The sequence below is a fragment of the Coenobita brevimanus genome, chromosome 114 (genome assembly GCF_032717465.1).
Source record: "Coenobita brevimanus isolate Jiangsu-jjx chromosome 114, ASM3271746v2, whole genome shotgun sequence".
NCBI classification, from domain to species: Eukaryota; Metazoa; Arthropoda; class Malacostraca; order Decapoda; family Coenobitidae; genus Coenobita; species Coenobita brevimanus.
In genome coordinates this window covers 2285729-2310180 of record NC_137067.1, presented here as the reverse complement: position 1 = coordinate 2310180, position 24452 = coordinate 2285729, and the positions used below count along the sequence as shown (strand labels likewise).

The 24452-nt window shown below is 40.3% G+C and overlaps 1 protein-coding gene across 3 annotated transcripts in view; it reads left to right on the top strand.

Moving 5' to 3' along the window:
* The window catches only part of Dsor1 (mitogen-activated protein kinase kinase 1), a 42508-nt gene extending 22680 nt beyond the window's left edge, over positions 1–19828 (top strand). The window contains exons 7-11 of one of the 3 annotated variants that reach the window (XM_080286845.1): positions 2460–2510; positions 16317–16503; positions 17498–17670; positions 18150–18289; positions 19572–19828. In XM_080286845.1, the coding sequence (XP_080142971.1) occupies positions 2460–2510; positions 16317–16503; positions 17498–17670; positions 18150–18263 (525 nt within the window). In that variant the 3' untranslated portion in view covers positions 18264–18289; positions 19572–19828. Of the gene's footprint in view, positions 1–2459; positions 2511–16316; positions 16504–17497; positions 17671–18149; positions 18776–19571 lie in introns of those variants that run through there. The other 2 variants (XM_080286844.1, XM_080286846.1) reach the window with 2 other exon arrangements.
* The last annotated feature ends 4624 nt before the right edge of the window (positions 19829–24452 follow it).

The window sequence follows — 24452 nt, the reverse complement described above, 5'->3', positions numbered from 1 at the left end:
GCCAACTTGCATTCATTGTTCACTCTAAAATCATCCCTGTGCATTCATTATTCGTTGTAAAAACTTGCATTGCAGTACAGTATATTCATCTCATAATATCCTCATTGATGTACTGTAAACCAATTTCTCTCTCTCTCTCTCTCTCTCTCTCTCTCTGTCTGTCTCTGTCTGTCTGTCTGTCTCTCACTCTCTCTCTCACTGCTTGTGTGTTTGTCCTTTGACCTTTCCCTCCAGTGCCTGATTAAATATATTCTAAATGGCAAGGGAGACTTTATAACACCTGTTCCTAAGTAATTTATTTTGCATATTCACCCTAACATTGTCTTGTTTGGAATCATTATTGTTTCAATATCAGCATAGCATAAGTAGCAGACAAGAGGATATTAGCTTGTGCAGAATGAGTTGCTAAAGAATAAGTGTCAGGAAATCCCTAGAGCCACATAGAATATAAGTGTATTTCCTACCCCATCAGTGAAGGCCCCATCCCCCTCTCCTATACCTGCTTACGTTCTTCCCAGCCACAAACACCAGGCCAAGGCTCGTATTCTAGGTGGAGTAGGAGGCATCTTAGCACCTCTTCCTTGGTGATTTGTTTAGCATACTGCATCCTGATAGTCTCATGCTGTTTATCTATACCAGCATACTACATACGAAGATGCTCATGCTGTTTTTACCTTTTAAATATTGATACAGTTTTTATCAGTGACATACAAGAGAATATGAAGGGTGATGCAGAGAGTATATTGTTAAGGAAGAGGTGCTACAGCATCCAAAAAACGCTTGAAATATGATCTCTTACCTCGTATTATCGTCAGCTTAATAGACTGACTGGTACCTCTTCCTTAACAGTCTGTCACTGTACATGGCACATCAGTATTCTCATTTATGCAGTCTGTGTCAGTATTAGAAAGACATGAGTAACATGCAAAGGACTAGTAGGTTGTATCAAGTTCATTCCATCATATGGTATTTAATGCACTGTGTTGCAAGACTGAATGGCAATGAATAACAAAGAAGAATACACTCATTTCTCATATGAAGTGTAGGATGTGTGCAGGCCAAATGCTACATGATGTGAGATGTGTTGTTAGTTTATGATTGAAGAGATAAGCTCAAGAAAAATTGTCTTCTGACTTTAAATGAACTTTAATACAAGAATTGGAGTTAGTTCATTAACAGCTTGATAATACAGTGACATCAGCTGAGGATGAACTGTAATGAAGTATAATATGTACAATGCATCGCTAAAGAAAAGGTAGTACAGGAGAGGGATGCCTTCACGTGGTGGCATTGATATAATTGGTCAGTTCTGTTGCCAACTTATACAAACGTCTCTCATCTCCCTATCTTTCAAAAGGAGGTTGTTGGAGTGTAGGAATGCAGAACCCCAGCCTGCAGTCCACTGGGTTCACATCCATATAAGCTTGAGACCACAACAACAAGGAAAATTTGTCAGAAAGTTTCCTAAGCTAACTAGAATACAGCTTACAGGGGCAGTATTCTGGTGTGGTTAGGAAGCTTACTGACACTTCTTCCTTTCTGGTTTATTTTTTTATTCTGCACTGTTACTGTATTCTTGTGTGTTACTCATGCAATCTGTGTCAACATTAAAAAAAAAATAATAATACTGTAATAATGGGTAGATTGGAAATTAAGGAAGAGGTGCTAGGGAGCCATCTTAGCAGATGAAAATAAATACCTAGGATCATATTTTCATCAGTTAAGGAGGCTTTGTTTCACCTCTTCCTTACAAGTTTATTTTTGTATCATTACTGTATTGTTTTATAACACACAAGAGACTGGTAAGCTGTAATTGCTAAATAGATTGTTAACCCCTTTACTCTGATGACGTGTTTTTTGTTATAATTTGCTACGCATCAGATTGGGAGAGTTTTCAAACTGGAGGGGTTAGGTACAACTTTTATTAACCCGTTCAATATGAGAGAATTTTCCTAAGTTGAACAAAGTTGTCTAGGGATGGCGAAAATACGATATGAAAACACAGCATGGAGATACCAAAAACAAATTATGGAAACACATGATTGAGATACCAAAAATAGTATATGAAGAATAATCATCGGGATACCAGAAATACAAAAATACGTCATTGAAATCCAAAAAAATACAAAAATGCATAATTACGATGCCAAAATTAAAATACTGTATGAAGATACATCATTGAGACGCCAAAAATAAAATCTGAGAATACGTTATGGAGATCGCAAAAATACAAAAGCTCATCTGGCAATATAAGAAGTATAAAAGTACATCATCGAGGTACCAAAAAATAAAAAAAAAACGTCATTGGATTGGAAGAGGTTAAGGAAGAGGTGGTAGGAAGCCTGTTAAGCTGGCAAGAATGTGACCCCATAGGCAAGAGTGTTTGCGTGCTTCCGTTGTTGCGATGTGTATGTCCGCCTGGCACTTAGGCTCTTTGGCACATTTCTTCCTCTTTACAGGGTGAAGTTCCCGTTGAGAGATTGACTACATCATTGTACTATTACATTGAGGTGAGTGGAGGGAGGCACAGGTGTGTGGGTATCCAAGGTTAGATGCAATAAAGACACGGTGGACCCTATATTACCCCCCTCCTTCTGTCTCCTGTGTTGTGGGGACGCCTCAGTCTGCTGGTGTGGTGACTGCTGACATTTTGGCTGCTTCATGAAATTCCCATAGTTCTTTCACCTTAACTTGGAGATTTTTGTCCCATTAGCTTATTTCCCATAGCTCAGTGGCAGAGTAAGATGTTGTTGTACTATGGCTCTACAGCCTTTCCATGGCACTTTTTTGTGACTAGCACTATGTTTTTATATTAATCTCATGTTACAGTTCAGCATTCAGTATAGAGAGATGTCAGTTTTAGGCCAAGTTAAAGTGAAAAGAATAAAATCAACCCTGCAGTCAAGGAATAAAAAAAAAAAAAAAAATCAGAAGATATAATGGGAAGTAGAAAATGATGCAGAGTATACACTGGCAACATTGACTGAGCGGTGCCCTCAACACACGAGACTTGGGATGGACGATATATGGACCACTCTGTACCTGATCCAAATAGTTATTCCCTCAGTGAGAAAGCTGTGAGTTTGGCTGATCCTACCTTGATGTGCGGAAACCGAATTGTTGACCCAGATTTTTTTTCTTGCATCCATCAAAACAAAAACAAAAAAGTGTAGTGCATAAGCTCAAAACATCTAGCCCATGGATAAATATTACTGGCACTGTTATTTATTATTATTATTGCTATTGTTATTATTTACTTGCATCTGATTTCTTGTCATTCAGCCACTTTACCCTCCCCCTTTCCTTTGGTTTTTGTTTGTAGCGATGCCTTTCTGGACAGCGTGTATTGAGCCCCTCCTTGACAGTTTATTCCCTAAGGCCCAGCAGTCCTACGTGTCACATCGCATGTCACCACGTCAGTGCTAAAGCCCACTGTCCCTACTGAACACATGCCAGGGCTGTCTCATTCAGGTCTGGTGTGATGTTAGTGGGGACGATTTTACATGTCCGTGGGCCTTGCCTTAACCTACTCCTTCCTGGAATTTCTCTTAACTTTATTCATTTCTCCTGATGATTTTATTTGGCTTAGGATTATTGAACAGGAGGGGTTAGATATAGCATTAATAAACCTCTTCAGTACATGAAGCCTGTCCTAAGTTGAGTAAAATTATCTGGTAACATCAAGAATAAATATAAAAAGACATTGCCAGGATTCAGGGGTTGATGAAATACAAACTGTTCCCTGCCCTGCCCTAGGATTGATCTCAGGTCTTGTTGAACAGCAGACAACCTTTAATAAAATTCAGGTTATCAAACTGTTCCCTTCCCAAGCCTAGGATCAAACTCTGGTCCTCATCAGCAGCAGACCACCTCTTTCCATTTGACCACCCCACCCTGCTTGCCCTGCCCTGCCCTGCCTTGCCCTGTCATTCCCTGCCCTGCGTGACCTATGATGCCCTCACACCCACCCTGCCTCTTCCTGTTCACAACACATCCCTCTTGTGTCTGTGGCTCGTATTCTTGCGGTATGGGAGGCTTTTTTGCACCTCTTTATGTGCTAGGGATTGTACAGCGTTGGAGTCTACATATAAACAATTGAACATTAATAGTCAAGGATATCCATTATTACAACTCAATTTGCAGTATCCTGGGTGTTGTGGAGATGGGTCAGTCTGCTGGTGTGGGTGTAAGTGTGGCAGTGGGAGTAGGAAATGAATGATGCAGTGTGGGTGTGGCAGTGGGAGTAGGAAATGAATGATGCAGTGTGGGTGTGGCAGTGGGAGTAGGAAATGAATGATGCAGTGTGGGTGTGGCAGTGGGAGTAGGAAATGAATAAAAGATGCAGTGTAAGTGTGGTAGTGGGAGTAGGAAATGAACAAAAGGTGCAGTGTGGGTGTGGCAGTGGGAGTAGATGAATGAATGATGCAGTCTGGGTGTGGCAGTGGGAGTAGATGAATGAATGATGCAGTCTGGGTGTGGCAGTGGGAGTAGGAAATGAATAAAAGATGCAGTGTAAGTGTGGTAGTGGGAGTAGGAAATGAATAAATGATGCAGTGTGGGGGTGGCAGTGGGAGTAGGAAATGAATGAATGATGCAGTGTGGGGGTGGCAGTGGGAGTAGGATTGAGAAAGATGTAGTGTGGGTGTGGTAGTTGGAGTAGGCAATGAATAAATGATGCAGTGTGGGTGTGGTAGTGGGAGTAGGAAATGAATGAATGATGCAGTGTAAGTGTGGTAGTGGGAGTAGGAAATGAATGAATGATGCAGTGTAAGTGTGGTAGTGGGAGTAGGAAATGAGAAAGATGTAGTGTGGGTGTGGCAGTTGGAGTAGGCAATGAATAAATGATGCAGTGTGGGTGTTGCAGTGGGAGTAGGAAATGAATGAATGATGCAGTGTGGGGGTGGCAGTGGGAGTAGGAAATGAATAAAAGATGGAGGGTAGACATTGATATCGTTGAGTGAGGCGTCCCCACAACACATGAGAAATCACCCAGAGGAGCGGAAGAAGAGTTGTATGTGGACCATCCTGTATTTTTGTATGTTATTTATGCAAGCTTTGTCGATAAACATAGACAGCATGAGAGAATATCAGTGTGTAATAAGGAAAATAAATCACTAAGGAGGAGGATGTTGGGTATATTAGAATGCTTGTAACACCTCTTCCTGAGTGATATATTTGCTTATTACACCTTATCTCTCATGTCATAGCTTTTAATATTGACATACCTTGAATTGATAACATACAGGTGGATGTTAGTGTACTCAGTGTAGAAGCAACATAATTGGATAAAGGTGTTAGGGAGCCTCCTTGACCAGTGAGAATATGAGTCCATGCTCCCTTAACCCCGTCAATTTGGTGACTTACTTTTTTCTATTTCATTCATAACTCTGTGATGATTTTACTCAACTTAGGAGAGATTTTTCTGAGAGGTTAAATGTAGCCTTCATTTACCCCTTCCATTGGTGCTGGAGAGGGATGCCTTCATGTGGTGGCACTGATATAACCAGTTGGATGAGCTGCCTGGTTAAACATATGTCCCTCACTTACCTTCCTATCCCCTGAAAGGAGGGTGGTGGACTGGGGCTACTACTACTACTACTACCATTATTTCCACCACCCCTTCAGTTCAATAGGTCTCCTAAGTTGAATAAAAACATCTGAAGATATCGAGAATGAACTGAGAAAATGTGTCACGGAATTGAAGGGAATAGTCTCTTCATTGTGGGGATAACTCTAGTATTTAATGCCAGCTGACACCACACAGTTTTATCCAGCTGAGAGTGAGTCATAGGAGCCAGAAAGTGTTAATATTGTTCTACTAATTCTCTCATAGTGGGGACAACTCTAGTACAGACAGGTCCTTTTATATGAGTAGGATGTATTGGAGAAGGATGGCTCGGACAGCAGATACTTGTACTGTATGATGGATAAAAAGAAAAGGATGGTGAAGCTCGTATAACAGATTGAAGAAAGTATCGCGAACCTTATATCGGTTTACTTAACCTATGGGTAAAATAGGGATAGGTTGACTGACTCTACTCGTATCACCAAGTTTGGGTGTAAATTGCCCATTCTCTTATTATCGGATTCTCGTATAGCAGATGCTGTTATAACGGGACCTGTCTGCGTTCTGTTTCAGCAATTTGCCGCGTATTTTGTTTCAGCTGAGTCAGTGTTTGTGCCGAGGAGTGTTAAAATGGTCACTTTGGCCCTCTCATTGTCAGAGTAAATCCAGTCTTCTGTTTCAGCCAGCACCAGATTTATTTTATTCAGCTGAGTGAATCATACGGGCTGGTGTTATAATGTTGTCACCATTAATCCTCTCATGGTCAGGACAACTCTTGGGTAAGGAAGCTCCGTAACACCTTTCCCTAAGTGATTTGTTTTGCTGATTACACCTGACTGCCCTTCTTTGTGTTGTATAAATCCTTCCAGTATCATGACACTGTGTACATTACCTGCAAAACTATTTTAACCAGCGATATCCAAAAGTAAATCACTAAGGAAGAGGTGCTTGAGTTCCTCCTTAAGCAGCAAGATAAGTAATGTACAAACGGATATAAACCAGCCATATCCAAAAATAAATAGCTAAGGAAGAGATGTTAAGGAGACTCCTTAGGCCATGAGAATGCAGGCCCTAGTACTGTAATGTATTCCAGATAACTGCAGGTTAAACTGAACTGTGAGTAATAGGAGCCAGAATGTTAATACATTGTCACCATTAGCCCTTTCATGCTGGGGAGAACTCTAGTATAGTACAGTGTTCTATTTCAGCCAGACTAGATGGGGGGGGGAAAGACTATGGATGAGTTGGAAGGATGGAGTAGAGGTACATGAGAGAGAGGGGTGTAAGTTGGAGGCAGGGCAGTGAAATGGCAGGATACAGAGATCAAGGATGAGATGGAGGGATGGAGTAGAGAAGTATATGGGAGAGGGGGGTGTAAGTTGAGGGGAGGGCTGCAAAATAATGGTGGAGGAGATTTGTTTGTGGCCACCCCTCATGGGATTTAGGTGTCTGACTGTAGATAGACCTGATGAATTTGTATACCTGATAGTCATTCATAGGAACCTGAGTATTGATGTGACACTGTTAACCTTCACATCATCAGGATAACTCTAGTATTTTTCTCTCACAAACTCCAGATTAATTTCTTCAGCTGAGTGAGCCCTTGGAGAGCATTAATCTTTTGTTTTGTTATTTTTATTATTGTGACTCCAGGTTCATCTGAAATTTGAACCAAGTAAACTCAAAGTCTAATGGCCACCCCTTATGGGATTATGGCATCTGGCAATAAATAGATAGATAGATAGATTTTTGGCTCAGATTTCCCATTCTGCATTTTACCATTGTCCTTTTGGGGGATAGGGAAGTACTTGATGGGCCATTTGTATAACCTGGCAGTTGAGCTGCCTGGTTATATTGGTGCCACCACATGAAGGCATCCCTCTTCAGCACCATAGTTCATTCTTGCTGGTACTATACGATTTTATTCCACTCAATAAAGGGGTTGGTATTGAAGGAGCGCACTGTATTATTGTAAATGGTTGTAGCTGACCCATCCAGTTAAATAAACGTATGTGCTAAGCCAAATACAAACACTGGCAGGGAGCAGAAAATACAGTACATAAATAAGTAAATAAATGAAAATAAAAAGGAAAGAAAAGATGTTCTCTGTCTGAATTGGTTAGCTCTGCGGGTGGTGGAGAGGGATGCCTTCTTGTGGTGGCACTGATATAACCATGCGGCCCCACTGCCTGGCATACAAAGGTCCCTCAAAGACCTCTATATTCACAAGAAGGATGGTTGGCTGCAGTAAAAGGACAACTTCAGCTTGCAGTCCACTGGGTTCATTTCCAGTGGAGGTTGGGGCCACAACAACAATGTAACCGCCCCTTTGCTATGCGGATAGGTCTCTCTCTCTCTCTCTCTCGTTTCTTGAGCCATTTGATTTAAGATCAGAAATCCATTTGGAAATCTCTTGAAATTCCTCTTTGTAAGTGTCTTAATAGTATTGGCTGTGAGGAAATGTTTAAGGTGCTGGAGAGGGATGCCTTCATGTGGTGGCACCAATATGACTGGTTGGCCCACTGCCCAGTTACACAACTGTCCTTCAGCTGCCTCCCTGCTCCTCAAAAGTAGAACAGTGGATTGCAGGAGAGGGGCAGCTTCAGCCTGCAGTCCACTGGGTTTATGTTTCAGATAAGCCTGGGGTCATGACACAGCGTATTATTCAGTCTGCCAAACCAAGACTGTAATACACAATATTGTTTTTTTTCTTAATTGCATTGCAGGACAGTAGTCTTGATTTTGTCGTTTCAGTATGTTTTCGAGTTCATAGTTGTAGTTGTAGTAGTAGTAGTAGTAGTCATAGTTGTAATTGTGTAGTAGTAGTAGTAGTCATAGTTGTAATTGTGTAGTAGTAGTAATAGAAGTAGTAGTCATAGTACTGTAGTAGTAGCAGCAGTAGTAGTTATAGCCTCTGGCTCATCTGAAATGTGAACTCAGTGGACTGAAGTCTGAAGTTGCCCTTTTCTGGTAATCTGCTGTCCTACTTTTGGGGTTAGGTGGGAGTTAAGAGAAGTTCCTGTAACAGCAGAGGAGCTGCCCATCTGTCAGTGCCACCACGTGAAGGCATCCCGCTGCAGCGTGTAGGGTTGACCAGCCAGGATGCCATGGATGTAAAGTGTATGCCAGTACGCTGTATATCCATACACTGTATGGTAAAGATGTGTGAATTTTCCCCAGAAAATTTTGAGGTAAAAAGATAGTCTCAGACAGTGCAAAGGTTAGAGAAGGTTGTATATGTCTTTCCTCTATCCATCTGTCTGTCTGTCAATTTATCAATCAGTCTATCTGTTTATCTATCTATCCATATCTGTAGTCAGATGCCATAATCCCACAAGGGTTGGTCACAAATGAGTCGCTTTCATATCACCCTGTCCACCATCAGGCAGCCCTTTCTCCGACCCACATCATTCTCACCCGTACGTCCCTCCACCCCTTGCCTCTGTTTCATCTAACCTCTCCAGTTCAAAATATCTCCCTCTAAACTGAATAAAAATAGTCTGGAGATAGCAAGAATAAAATATTAAGTACTTTACACTATTGAAGTGGTTAACACCTGGGCTCATTTGGCTCACTAGACTGAACAAAGTAATTTGGCTTTGACTGAAAAACTAGAGCTGTTCAGACCATGAGAGGGTCATTAGTGACTATAATTCTCAAGCTCCTACAACGCTTGGAGAAAATAAAATAATTTGGCACAAACTGCAATAGGATACCACAAAAGATGCAGTGATAAGAGGTTATTTTTCTTTTTATATGGCTGTGAAAACTGAACCAAATCTAATTGGGTAAATCCAAATCACATTGATGTCCTGGTTCCTCCTGAGGATAACGCTTTCCATTCTTTGGATGCAAAATAATGTCCAGAGTATTTATTTGCACAGCTGTTCTTTGGATGCAAAATTATGTTCAGAGAAAGATAACCAGGTACAAACAGGAAAGGGAAAGATAGCCAAGTAGGGGCAAGATTTTTTTTTTTTTTTCTCACCAGCTCTTTCCCTTTGTCTAGATATGTGTACTTTTTCTTAAAGCTTCAACTATTGGAATTTTATATTACTGGTACAGTATCAGTGGGAGTGCAGTATGTAATTTATTGAGTGGATTAGTTGTCATACTGTATTTCAGTTGAAAATATGTTCGGTTCTCAATTAAAAGTTTAGCTTGTTTATAGGGAAAATGCTACTTCAAGTAGGTGGTGCAGAGGGGTGCTCGCATGTGATGGCACTATCATAGCTGGGCATTAGAGCTGTCCATTATACTGTTCAAACTTCCCTCAGCTCCTCTCCAGTATCCCAAGAGGAAAATGGTGGACTGCAGGAGAACGATAACTTTAGTATGCAGTCCATCTGGTTCATGTTCAGATGAACCTGGTGCCCCAACAGTAGTACAGGGTAGTAACATCAAAGCCTGAAATATGTGCAGGCAGAATGCTAACTTTGGGTCATGCGTTTGATTAATGACTGAGAGGTTGAAAGTACAAAACATGACTAAAAATGAAACAACTCTAAGATGAATCATAAATAACCTGAAGATAAAATTAGACACTAACTTCATCAACATATTAACATTGAAACAACTTTAAATGAGGAGAAAACAGTTACGTATATTAAGGGAATAGTAGTAGTAATAGGAGGAGCAGTAGTAGCAGCAACTTCAGGATCATCGGAATGTGATCCTGGTTCACTGAAAGCAGAAGTTTCCATCCTGCAGTCCCCCTTCCTCCTGTTGTGGGAAAAGGAGGGAGTTACGGGATGTTTGTATATCCGGGCAGTGAAGTCACCTGGTTATATTGATGCCACCACATAAAGGTGCCCCACTGCAGCACCACCAAGGTGGTAAAAAAAACTATCACATACACTAATGTATAATGAAATTGCTCTCCATCGGCCTCATTGGTCATATTTTTGCCAGTTAAGGAAGCTTTGTAGCACCTCTTCCTTAAAAGATTTATTTGGCCATTGGGCATGTACAGAGGGTGAGAGGTGTGAATGTTTTGGGTGTTTAGTGGGAGGCAGACTGAAAACAACCTGGGATGAGGTCGTACATTGTGACCTCAGAGATAAGGGACTGATAAAAGAGGTGCTAGAGATTGAGTTGTGAGGTGAGCTGCTATTAGCTGACCAAGGCCATTGTCAGCAAGGATGTTGGATCCTTTATAAATGAACAAACAAATGACTAAGCCATATTATTCTCTTGTATGTCATTTATGCCTGTATAATATCAGGGTGGCATAAATAATGTTAATATTAACACTCCATGTAAAGATATTAACTGGTAGGGAAGAGGTGCCAGCCAGCTCCATAAATAGAAAAAATATAGGTTAGTGTTTCCTTGTATTCACATCATGGTTTGGTGCTGGAGAGGGAATGCCTTCATGTGGTGGCACTGGTATGACCAGGCAGTGGAGTTGCCTGGTTGTAGAAGCATCCCACAGTCCCCTCCCTGTCCACTGAAATGAGGATGGTGGACCATGTACGAAGGGTAGATCCAGCCTACAGTCCACTGGGTTCATGTTTAGATGAGCCTGGGGTTGATACTACTACTGCTGCTGTTACTGCTACAACTGCTGCTTCTACTGCACAGCATGGGCCATATTCTCTTTGGCTTTTCTATACCCACATGATTTCCTATATGTTTGTCTCTTATATTGACTTCAATAGTATGGGTAGTTATGGAGAGGGATGCCTTCATGTGGTGGCACTGATATAATTGGGCGGCTCCACTTTCTGGTAATTCAGGCATCCCACACCTCTCCCTATCCTCCAAATGGCGGATGGTAGACTGCAGGAGGAGGGCAGCTTCAGTCTGCAGTCCACTGGGTTCACATCCAGATGAGCCTGGCGTTGCTACTACAATATTCCTACTCCTGTTGCTTGAATAACAAAAGAGGATATCACTGTGCCATATGCAGAAGTGTCTTTTTTCATTTAGTTGCTGCCATCTCTGGACAATTCTATGTAGCCTTAGATGAATTTTTCAAACTAGATGGTTTAGATATAACATAATTAACCGCTTTAGTGTGAGGGTCTTTCCCAGGTTATATAAAATAGTTGGCTGGTGGTGGTAGTTATGTAGTTGTTGTAGTAGTAGTAGTAATAGTTGCAACCTCAGGCATATCTGAGTGTAACCCTGGTAGACTGCAGGCTGAAGTTACCCTCTTGCAGTCCATCCTTCTCCTTTTGGGGGATAGGGAGAGAGCTGAGGGACATTAGCATAACCAGGCAGTGCAGCCACCCAGGTATGTCAGTGCCACCACATGAAGGTGTAAGTGCAGCGTGGTAATAATTGAGTTGCACAGATTTTTAGTAGTTATACCCCTGGGTTCATCTAAAATATGAACCTGGTGGGCTGCAGGCTGAAGTTGTCCTCCTCCTGCAGTCCACTATCATCTGTTTTAGGGGACAGGGAGGGAGCTAAGGCACGTTTGATAACCAGGCAGTGAACCCGCCCAGTTATATTGGTGCCATCACATAGTGGCATCTCTCTCCAGCATCAAGGCCCATATTCTCATATATTAAGGAAGACCCCCAACACCTCTTCCTAAGTGATTTTTTATGCTAATTACTGTTTACTACAGTGTCCCCTACAGTATCATTCAAGTACCACCATACTCCATATAAATAACCAAAACTTAACATAAACTGGCAGTATCCCAAAAAAAATAACCAAGGAAGAGGTGCTATAGAGCTTCCTTGGCCCACAGGAATACAGACCCAAGACTCACTTATGGGTATAGTTTCATTTTGTTTTGTTTATAAAGGCTCCAACATCACACAGACCAGACCAATCAACACTAACCTGACTGGAAGTCATTTATTGTTTCTATCCTCTTTAGTCTGTTTATATATTTTTTATTTTTGCTTACTATCGCAACAATTTATTTACCTTTTGAATGACCTGTATAATTGGTAGAGTCAATTAACCCGATAGCTGCGACGTACATCATATGAACAAGCTTTTTTGAAATGGGTGGTCTGCCTGTGTCTCCCATATGTCCTCTAATGTCATTTGGCATATCAGCTGAGCTATTTCCATCACCACCCGCACCTCCCACCACCACCGGCACCTCCCACCACCACCCATGCATCCTTAGTATCTCCCTAGCCAGTATGGAGGGCAGAGGGCAGTCACTGCCGCAGGACCCACAACCCTCCACTTCTAGTGTTGCAAGACGTGTAGATTACTTTTAGGAAAACAGAACTGAGGTAAATAATGTACTCATGTTTGTTTTTCCTATACTCTTTCATTTCATGAGCAAAAATAAACTTTGAGAAAAAAAAAAAATTCTAATTTTTTTGCAAATGGGAGGGTAGGCCAGGAAACCTAATGGCGCAGTTGTTGGGTTAAGGCCATACTGTATCTTATACTTCCTGTTTGAAAAGTCACTCCCTTGCTAAATAAAATCTGGAAATAGCAAGAAGATGCTAGAATCAAGGATGAGGTGGAGAGATGGAGGTGTGGGCCAGTGGGAGGGCAGCCTAATGGTAGAAGACAGGGTGACATGGAGGTGGTTTGTTTGTGGTCACCCCTTTACAGGATTAAGATTTCTGGCTATAGATAGGTGGATTGATACATAGATAGGTAGGTGTGCTGAGAGACACAAAACTACATCCCCATATTCTAAGGCTGTTCATTCTTCATCTGCAGTAATATACTCTAGAAGTCGGGCCAAATTATGAAACTCAGATTAACAAGAGGGTCATACATTATTTTACCTGCATTTTTTCACTCTGTCTAAACACATATGCTGAAAGAAGTGAGAAGTTCATAGTTTTTTTGTGATTACAGTTTCCACTAAATGAATAAATTAAGAGAAAAATGCAAAACTGCCTGTCTTATACTTGTTTAGTTGTTTATTTTCATTCTTCTGAGTCAGTCAAAGGGCCAAACAAAAATGACTCTAGGGCTGGATTTGGTCTGCGGGCTGCCAGTTAGATAGCCCTGTTTTAGGGGGTTAACAGTGCCATCCTTTATTCTTAACCATTGTGAAAAAAAGGGAAAACAAAGATACATTATGTGGGTTTTCAGAGTTAGGTTATGCGCGTTAGGTGTGATTTGTTCGAGAAATAAGACTGCCAAAGTAAGCTAAACACCGACGTATATGACTCATCTGATAAAATTTTCTGGCGTTAGCTGGATAAGAATGTAGAGTTATTCTCCCCATGAGAGGACCTATGGAATCAGTTTTAACACTCAGGCTGAGGCTACTATGACTCACTCACTTGAAGAATATTGTCTTGTTTTGTGTACACTGGAATACTTAACTTTTTTTTTTTTTTTTCTGTGAGAGTTAATTCCAATACAGATACTAGAATTGTATTGACCATGAGTGGGCAAAGAAATACAGGTACCCTCATTACTATTCCTGACCCTTCCTCATTTTATTTTCACTTAATATCAGCTTTACTTGTCTGTGCATGGAGTGTTTTATGTGGTGGCCCTTGCTGTGTTTATGTATGCTTTCCACTATGCCTTATACAGCACACTTGTTGTGTGTTTGTGTTTTTACGCATTGCATCATATGGGAAGGGTTAGGTGTACAATATCTGTTCTTCCTCGTATAACACTTTTTTTTTTCTGTTTGCTTTCTTTGTTCTGTTGCTTTTCTACCCAATGCATTGCTAGGAAAGTGTGTGTGTGTGTGTGTGTTCTTTCTGTTCTTCCTTGCACAGCACACATTTATTGCTTGTTCTTACCACATTGCTTCATCAGGGAGGGGTTATGTGTATGTTTTATTTCCATTTTTGTATAACACCTGTTCATTGCGTGTTTGTGTTATGTTTCCCCTTGGCTTTATGTTCTTGAATAACACCTGTTTATTGCGTGTTTGTGTGTTTGTGCTCTCATTCCTCTTTGCTTCATCAGGGAGGGGTTATGTTAATGCTTCCTTTCAGTTCTTCCTTGTAAATAATTCATGTTTGTTGTGTGTTGATATTCTTTGGTCTCCATTGCATATTAAGGCTGACTGCACAGAGACTGCTGTATGTTCAATAATGTTTGGTTGGTATCATTGCTGGAAAAGTGAAATTTATAATGGATTTTGCTGTTTTTAAGTGTTTTAATGGAAAGGTAGCACAGTACAGTATATTGGAGTTATGATTACAGTACTCTTTTTCACCTTAACTTGGCTCAGGGTTTTTTTTTTCTCGTGGGGGGGGGGGCTTATTTCGTGTGGTTCAGATAAAGTAAATGCACTCTACATCCTTTCCATAGCACTTATTAAAAGCATCATGCCTACATAAAGTCCTCGTATAGGTAAATCCAGTACATTTGGTCCCTCAGCTATCATATATAACACTGTAGTCTACACACAGTAATTTTTGCCATCCATGAGCAGGTGCCGCTGTTTAAAGGTTTACCCCAGCTGTTTTGTTTTTCCCTGGTTTAAATAATTCCCTGCTAGTCATCCCCCCTATAACCTACTTCATTCCAGTTTGCTGTATTCCGCACACACACACACACACACACACACACACACACACACACACACACACACACACACACACACACAACTTCCAAAATAAAGCTAGTGGAGATCTGATTGCATTGTAAAGTAGACATTTAGATGATGTGATATAATTGTTATAGTAAGTGTAAGAAGTGTGATGTTATGTTTGTTTTTTTACATTTTTATTTTGGATGAATTCGAGAAAATAAAAAAAATTATATACTTAATGATACACTATAGTTTGTACACCTTAACTTGGCAGAGGTTTTTGTCCCCTTGCTGCCTATTTCCCTTAGTTAAGTGGCAGAATAAAACAGTACTGTACTATGGCTCTGCATCCTTTCCTCAGCACTGCTTTGTGACTAGCATCATGTTTTAGTGTTAACCACTTGCTGCAGCTTAGCATTCAGAATGGAGGCAGCTATAGGCCAAGTTAATGTGAACAGAGTCTAGTGTTGGTAAAAGTCAAACTACAGTGTTTTGTCAGGAAAGTGTAGTCCAGTATTTTTTTTCACAGCATCTACAGTCTTCCTAAAGCTACAGGAAATCTTCATTATAAGTCAGAGATGTGTTCCAAAATAACATGACTTTCACCTTACAAGTAGATCTGTAATTTGGAGGAAAGTAACAAATTAATTTTGAAAAGCTAACAGCAAAAATGAGGTACAGGGAAAGAAAAAATGATTAAAAAAAAAAGGTGACTGATAATGAGGAATAAACGTATAAAAGACGACAATCTATTCAAGTAGATTTCAAATGGATGTCATTGTGGTCCGTATTTAGAATGGCTTTGGAGATTTCTTAGTAACTCTCCCTTAGCAATTACACCTCAGTATCCTCTTGTATGTTGTTGATGAAAACAATGTTGGTATTAAAATGGTGCAAATAACACATAAGAGAATGTGAAGGTGTAATATGCAAAATACTGTGCGGGGTGTCTAGAAAGGTCTGTTGGACTTAAAAAAGTTTATTGCATGTAAATGATATGAGATTGATATGCAGTATTACAAGTTAGCCTTTAAGGAACTTCTACAGATTCTCTTTCTTATGGGAAAAACTGCATCTTGATATATTGTCTAGTACACACATTATATACTGTATTTGTAAATCAGCCGGTCTTTGTGGACACCCTCTACTGTTTACAGATATTGCTAAGGAAGAAGTGCTGTGAAACCTTCTGTGTCACTAAGACTTGGTAAGGATGAAGTGCTATGAAGCCTTCTGTATACCTTAGAATAAATGTTTAAGTTAATATGAGTTTTGAGTCAGTGTGACACATAGCGGGTGTTGCTCTGTTGTCAGCCGGAGCGTTTGAATGGCGATCACTACTCGGTGGCAAGTGACATCTGGAGCCTGGGCCTGTCTCTGGTGGAGATGGCCATTGGCATGTACCCCATCCCTCCCCCTGACCCCGCCACACTGAAGAAGATATTCGGATCTAAAATTGAGGGTGTTAGCCCTTCACCCACCTCACGCTCACCTCGCTCAGGTTAGTTCTTACTGCACGCTTCCACACCCAGAAGATGGAGAGGGATGCCTTCATGTGGTGATGCCAATATAACTGGATGTCTGTGCTGCCTGGTTATTCATACATCCTCAGCTCCCTGCTTATCCCAGATAGGAGGATGGTAGACTGCAGGAAGAGGACAGCTTCAGCCTGCAGTGCACCAGGTTCACATTCAGATGGGCCTGGGGTGCAGTTACTATGTACCTCAATCTGTTTAGTAAGTGGCAAAAGCTCTGTCATTCCCTACATCTCCTTCACACTTAGGGCATGTCCTTCACATTCCTCCCAAATGCTCATATAAAAGAAAATTAAATTGGAGAAGAGTAACATACCAAGTCTTTCTCAGCTTTGGAATGTATTAGTTAGCAGTGGGAAGTGAAAAGCAAAAGAGATGGAATGTTAGATCAACTTTTGTATCTTTGGACAGAGTAATATATCATGCCATACTCAACTTAGGAATATTATCCATCAGAGGAAGGTGGGAAGCGGAAGAGGTGACTGTGACCTTTTTGACGGTGCATGAAGGGCTTATTCAGTAAGATAGTGACAGATAAAGTCCTCCATCATTTCAGAAGTTTGCAGTTTCATATTTTATTGATTGGTATTAGTTGGTACTTTTGCTTCATCATTGTAGTGAACTTATTAGCTGTACAGCCATACTCCTTAATCCCTGAGGTGTTGGCCACAAACAAACTATCTCCATTTCACCCTCTCCTCTGCCACCAGGCTGCCTTCCCTGCAGCTCCCTCTCCTCTCCACCTCATTTGCACACTTTCTCCTACTCAGCCTCATTCTCCATTTTATTCTCATGGCCAGACATGTCAGTGTCTCCTCTAACATCAGGCTCCCCCTCCCTTCACCTCCACCTCACTTACATACATTCTCTTAGTCTCTCTTCCTTTTATCCTCATAGCCAGACCATCTCAGGGTAGTTCTCCTAGGCTAAGAGATTAATGTAAACAATTTGTTGTGTCAGCGGGACTGCCCGGTGAGCCACGTCCAATGGCTATCTTTGAGCTGCTGGATTACATAGTGAATGAGCCACCACCACGGCTGCCTCCGGGTGTATTCTCACCCGAATTTATTGACCTGGTGGACCGCTGCCTTAAGAAGAGCCCCAGTGAGCGTGCTGATCTTACTACACTTCAGGTTGGTTGGTGATTGATTGAGCTTTAGCAATAGGAAGCCATGTATTAACACAGCATACCTTGACTGCAGGGGTGGCCAGAGCATTTTGTATCATGTATAATGCAGCCAGGAGTGTAGGTTAGTCTAGGGATTAAATGATAGGAATTCTAGTAGCCAACTCATGTGCCATCTAGGACCCCCAAAGTGGGCTAAGAAGGATTGCTGGTTTCACTTTACACTAAATAATTTAATACATGATATGCCTCCTAAGGTGAAAACTGTGATACAGTACAGTATTGTGAAATACTGCATACATCCCATCTTAGACCTGTTAGTTTTTGAGCCATCCTTATTTGTGATCAGAACCATGAGTAGGTAAAGCAGGCAGAGCAGGAGGATATGCAGTAGACATAGTTGGCAGGGTGTGTAAAACCATGGCTACCACACACATGAATTAGTTACCTTTCTCCATTGTTACTTGTTCACTTTATTTGTTATAGAACCACGAATGGATAAAGCGGGCAGAGCAGGAGGATGTAGACATAGCTGGCTGGGTGTGTAAAACGATGGACATCACACCCTCCACCCCCACCAAGCCTTCTGCCGAAAATTGATGAAATTCGTAATGATAATTGCCATGGTGAGTTGACAAATTTTATAGTAGTCAGTTCTCATAATAAGTTGCCCCTTTTGATATTCATTTTTACTGCAAAGAGTAAAGAAAAATTGCTTATTAAATTTTCTTTATTACGTGTAAAATTGAAGTCAGTTAGTCTGTCAAATAATGTCATGCTTCCTTTTAAATAAATCCCCATAGTGAAGGTGCCCATGGCACAGGTAATGTTTTTGGTGGACTGGAAGCTGAACCAAGTGCCAAAACTGGCTGATTACTTCCTAACAGTTTGTAGCAGCTCTTGGGGAAAAAAGAGAAATCTAAGATGTTTAATAATGACTGTAATTGTTAAGAGTCTTAGCTTGGATTTTGTGTACTTGTGGTTGAATCTTTCTTGTCTGTGTGATGCTTGTGTGGATAATTACCAAGCTTGTAGCCACATTCCACTCACCTGGTAGTATCTCCCAGGTAAGATAATAACCAATCATCTACTGCCCAGATTTTGTTTGCCAATGTCCCCAGTTATAAGGAAGATACTGTGATCTTTACAGCACATCTAAAGAGGACTGCATTTATGTGGTTTGATCTTTATTGTGCCCTTTCAGTTCACTGGCATATTTCCTGTTTTATTCTCGCATCCACCAGGCGATTTTATTCAGTTTGGCAAAGGCATCTCATACTGAGCAGATTAACAAGTGCTGTATGAGAAGTGTTGTAGAGTAACTCCAACTTCGCCAAAAATCAGAATAAAGAAAATAGAGGATAGAATACGAAATTTTGGGCACATGGTGCCTTTGGAATTTCTCAACGGAGCCTTTCATATGAGTCAGCTCTGTGGAAGACCTCCAAAGGCATCATGAGAAAAAAAAAAATCATCATTCATTCATTCATCTTCCAATCCTACATTTCCCCATGAGGAGTGTAGGAGCCCAGGGCAAGGCAAGTTGGTCCTGACATTTAAGATGAGAGTGACCAGCTTCACTCATCCCTGAGTGGCATTATGTGAGGAATAAACCCCAACCACCCCTTGGATATAAACCTTCACCAGCTCAATCCGACTGGAGCGCCGTAATTATTCACTAAACCACCAGGCGCCTGGGGGGGGGGAACATTTATATATTACCTCCATACTTGGTTTATCAAAGTTGGGAGCCTCAGATTTACCTGACAGAGTTTCTCATGTTTTGTTCCTCTGGTTCATAAAGCCTCTTATAAGCAGAATAAAATTATCTGAATGTAGCAAGAACATAATGAAAAAAAGACGTGTCTGGATTGAAAGGGTTAAGTAACACGTGCCAATTGCTTTCAGGGAAGAGATGTGCGCATTCCGCTGGCAGGAGAAGCACCGTAGCCCCGTACGTTGATGTCTTGTGTAAATTTGATAGGTTCTCTTTGGAGCCCTCTTTACTCTCCAGTCAAACGCTTGTCTCATAGGGCTGTGTTCTTGTCAGGTTAGGAGACTCCCTGGCACCTCCTCCTTACCAGTTTGTTTCTGTACATGACACGTTAACTCTTGGAAACTAGGGATGTATTTTTCACTTTGTTCTTTACATAGCAGTTCTGTGGAGTAACCCAAGCAGAATCGAGAAAAGGGTGGATAAATGAATTTTGGTCACGTTACACCTTCGGACTCCCTCCATGGAGCTCCTCGTATTATTTTTTGATGCTGCACTGTGGAGGAACTCAAAAGGTGTTACAGATAAAAAAAAATTCATTGTCTAACCATCACTTTCTTGTTTATCAAGTTTGATGCCTTTGGAGTTGCTACTCAGAGGCTTTCATGTTAGGATGATTTTACTTACCATAGGATAGATTTTTTGAACTGGAGGGGTTCAATAAAGTCTTAATAAACCCCTATTGAGACACCTTCCTTGGTTGAATAGTAACATCGTGTAGCATCAAGAAGGGTGCTGGAGAGGGAGGCCTTCAAGTGGTGGCAGTGATGTGACCAGGTGGTGGAGCTGCCCAGTTTTACAAAAGTCTCCCATCTCTTTCCCTATCCCTAGACAGGAGGATGGTGTACTGCAAAAGAAGGGCAGCTTTGACCTACAGTCCACTGGTTTCACATTCAAATTAGCCATGGGTTGGAACTACATCATTACTCTCGGGTTCTCCACCATGCCACCCTGTCCCTTGCCATATCTCTGCCCTCCCCTAACTTACACCCCCTTCTCTCAGTGACCTCTACTCCATCGTTTTATGTAATCCTTGATCTTCCCCTCCCTTCCCCCCTTCACCTCACTCACATACTCTTCTTGTTAGTCTTTCACTCTCCATCCCCACAACTTACACCCCCTCACTCAAAGACCTCTGCTCTATCCCTCCATCTCATCCTTGGTCTACCCCTCCCTCTCGCATCTCCATCTCACTCCCAGACACTCAGAAAATTGAATATATATCATCTTAGTGAAGGGTTAAGGGCAGCTCAGACCCTTTCTCAAGAAGTTACAATATTTGGAGGTCATGTCTTGGCTGATTATGAGGTTTTGTTGCTGCCACGTCTCTTTGTTGTTTGTGTTGTATGTGTGTGAGGTTGTGAGTCTTGTTAATTTAAAGGTTTAAGTGTGTTTGAAGAGTTTATGAATTCTTTAGCTTGAAATGGTGCTTTGGAGAAACAGAACCAGGTTGTTATTATTATTATTATTGTTACAGTTATATTTACTACTACTATAATCACTACTACTGAACTACTACTACTACTACTCTTACTACTACTACTACTACAGTACTACTACTACTGCTGCTGCTACCACCACAACGACAGCTACTATTACTCTGGGTGACATCCATTTTAGTTCACTTTTGCAACTGCTGGACAATTACATTCAACCAAGGAATTGCCATAAATACTGAAGGTGTTTATCAAGGCTGTCTTTAACCCCTTCAGTCATTAAGTCAGTGCCAAGCTGAATAGAACCATCAGTATTGTATATGGCAAGAATAGAATGAGAGAGACATCCCGGGCTGGGTGAGTAGAGCATCAAATGATTTGCCGTTGTCAGATGACTTTGCAGAAACTAGCGGTAATGGAGTTATCATGTCTTAGCTTTAGTAATGTTAGGTGTTTGTGATATGCACTATATAAGTGAACTTTTACTTGTGGCTTTCCATAAGTACTGAAGAAAAACATCAATAGTTTTACGAGAATATGAGGTACGTTGTTGAGATGTGATTTTACGAGACCCGTCGGAATGCAGCGTCCTGATGGTACAAGGAAGCTGCATCCCCGGGCTCACCGATAGAGGGTTTTATTACAAAGCCCAACATTCTATCACCAGGGCTTGTGTTCTTGTTGGTGTAGGAGGCTGTCATGCACCTCTTCCTTAGCCTTGTGTGTTGTGTATGTCCTTTCATCATCAACTTGGACTGCATGGCTGGTATACAAGGAATTAATGATGCTGGAGAGAGATGCCTTCGTGTGGTGGTACTGATGTAACTGGATGGCTCCACTACCTGATAAAATAAATGTTCTTCAGTTCCCTCCCTGTCTTCTTAAAGGAGGATAACTTCAGCCTGCAGTCCACTGGGTTAATTTTCAGATAAGTCTGGGGTTACTATTGTACTACTACTACTACTACTGCTACTACTACTACTACTGCTACTACTACTACTACTACTACTAATATCAGTATGGATTGAATAGATGATATACAAGAAATCATTATTTTGCCAGATAAAAAACTGGTAAGGAAGAGTTTTTTTTTATGCCATATTATTTTATTGTTTCTTCTTTATATCCCACCATTATCAACGTGGATTGCATCTTTAGTATACAGGAAGCATGCAGCCTACCAGATAAATAAATTAGCTGGTAAGGATGAGTTATTTGTTCTTTTGATTATTTATTTGCTTATTGCACCATAGTTATTGTATGTTACCGATATCTGAATAACATCAACATTTATTCCATAGATTAACATCGACGTTTATTCCATAGATAACATACGGAGATTGAAAATGTTGGGTGGGAGAGAGAGACAGGTTAGAACTTGAATTCTTTATATTCTTCAGTGTTTCGAGCTAAACAGAACCCATCCTTGGTGTTTTTTTTTTTTTTCTTTCTTTCTTTTTCTGTGTAGCCTGAAACATTAGAGAAACTAAAGAATTTAAGCTCTAACATGTCTCTCTCTCCCACCTGACATTTCCTCTTGCCACACTGGATCATCTACATACAGAAAATTCTCAACACATATGGTAAGGAAGAGGTGCTGTGGAGGGTCCTACACTGACAGAAATACGAACTTGGATGTGCCAATCATGCTGACTCAAATACTCAGCAGTGGCACGGTGTTGGCTCACAGTACAGTAAGCTTTCATTTTAGGTCAGCATTTTTTATATTCCTTTGCTGTTGGTTCCATGGTAAATTGTAAAGAATTGTCCTAAGCTTCCCCAGTATGATGGTGTATTTGACATTATATTTCCACTAACAACAGGCAGTTATATACAGCAATTTTTATTAAGTTCAAGTATGGAAATTGAATAACCCTCCTATGTACAGGTGATTTGTTTATTAATGTATTCTTGTTGCACCAGGCAAATTTATTCAGCATATAAAAAGATCACACATTGATTTTTCTTTCCTTTTTCTTTTCTGTGTATTATTATTATTATTATTATTATTATTATTATTACTGTATTATTATTATTATCATTATAATTTTGTTCATTATTATTATTATTAGTGTTATTATTATTATTGTTATTATGTATTATTGTTTTGATGTGCCTAATCCCTCTAGCTCAAAAATTATATCCCAAATCAAATGAAATAATCAGGGAACGGCTAGAATATAATTTAAAACGTAAAGTCTGTAGGTTCTGTGGGTAACAACAATATTTCTCTCATGGTTTGAAAAGTTTCGGTTAAGCTGAATAAAACTGCTTGTAGTTAGGAAGAATACAGAATTGTCTGTCAGTAGCACTGCACTAGAAATTCACCTGGTAGAAGCCTGTGTTTGGGGATGGCTCAGTCTGCTGGTGTGGGTGTGGATGTGACATTGAGATTAGGAAATGAATAAATGATTCAGGATAGGCATTGACAACTGTGACTGAGCTGAGCTGGTGTGGTTGTGGCAGTGGGAGGAGGACATGGTTAAAAGATGCAGGGTAGACATTGAAAACACTGGGCCATCCCCACAACACAGGAGAAATCAGCCAGGAGAGTGGACGAGGAGCATTATATATCTATCACCTGAGTGTTACGTATCTATCACCGTATATAATAGAGAAATGCATCATCAGTCTGTAGGGGTTCCGTTGCTACATATAGTGGTGAATTGCCAAGGCCCTCAAATTCACAGAACCAGTTGTAATATTTTGTGATATTTAAAAACACTCCCTTTACCTATAATGAAGGCTGGCTGTATAATGTGGGTGTATCTTGATACATAATATTAATCCACAGAGGTTATTATTAATCCACAATGTTAATATTAATCCACAAAGTTAATATTAATCCACAGTGTTAATATTAATCCACAGAGGGTAATATTAATCCACAATGTTAATATTAATCCACAAAGTTAATATTAATCCACAATGTTAATATTAATCCACAAAGTTAATATTAATCCACAATGTTAATATTAATCCACAGAGGTTAATATTAATCCACAATGTTAATATTAATCCACAGAGGTTAATATTAATCCACAATGTTAATATTAATCCACAGGGGTTATTATTAATCCACAATGTTAATATTAATCCAGAGGTTAGCTTCAGTTCTCAAAACTAGATTAATGTGTGTGTGTTTTATGTTCATCCTTATTTTTTATATATTTTGATATGACATTGATTTTTATTTTTATTTATATTTTTCTAGCATGTAATTAATACTAGGTCCTTCCTAAAAAAAAAAAAAAGACCAATTTTAAATATGGTGTTAAAAGCATTACCTTCCATCCTTCAAAGTTCATTTAGAAAAATTTGTTTGGGCATCCGCATATGATTTGGTGATGTATACAAGATTTATTTGTCATTTGATGTGTGTATATAAATCCATACACACCAAGACTGATGATTATATACACTTGATCCAAAGAGTATCACACCTAAAGGCTCCAGTGATATTGTAAATGATCACTATAGTTCATGTTGTCAGAAGAAGAGCAATCTCTGAACAAGTGGCTATGCATATGATACAAATACTTCATATAAACTATATATAATATATAAACTGTTTGTATA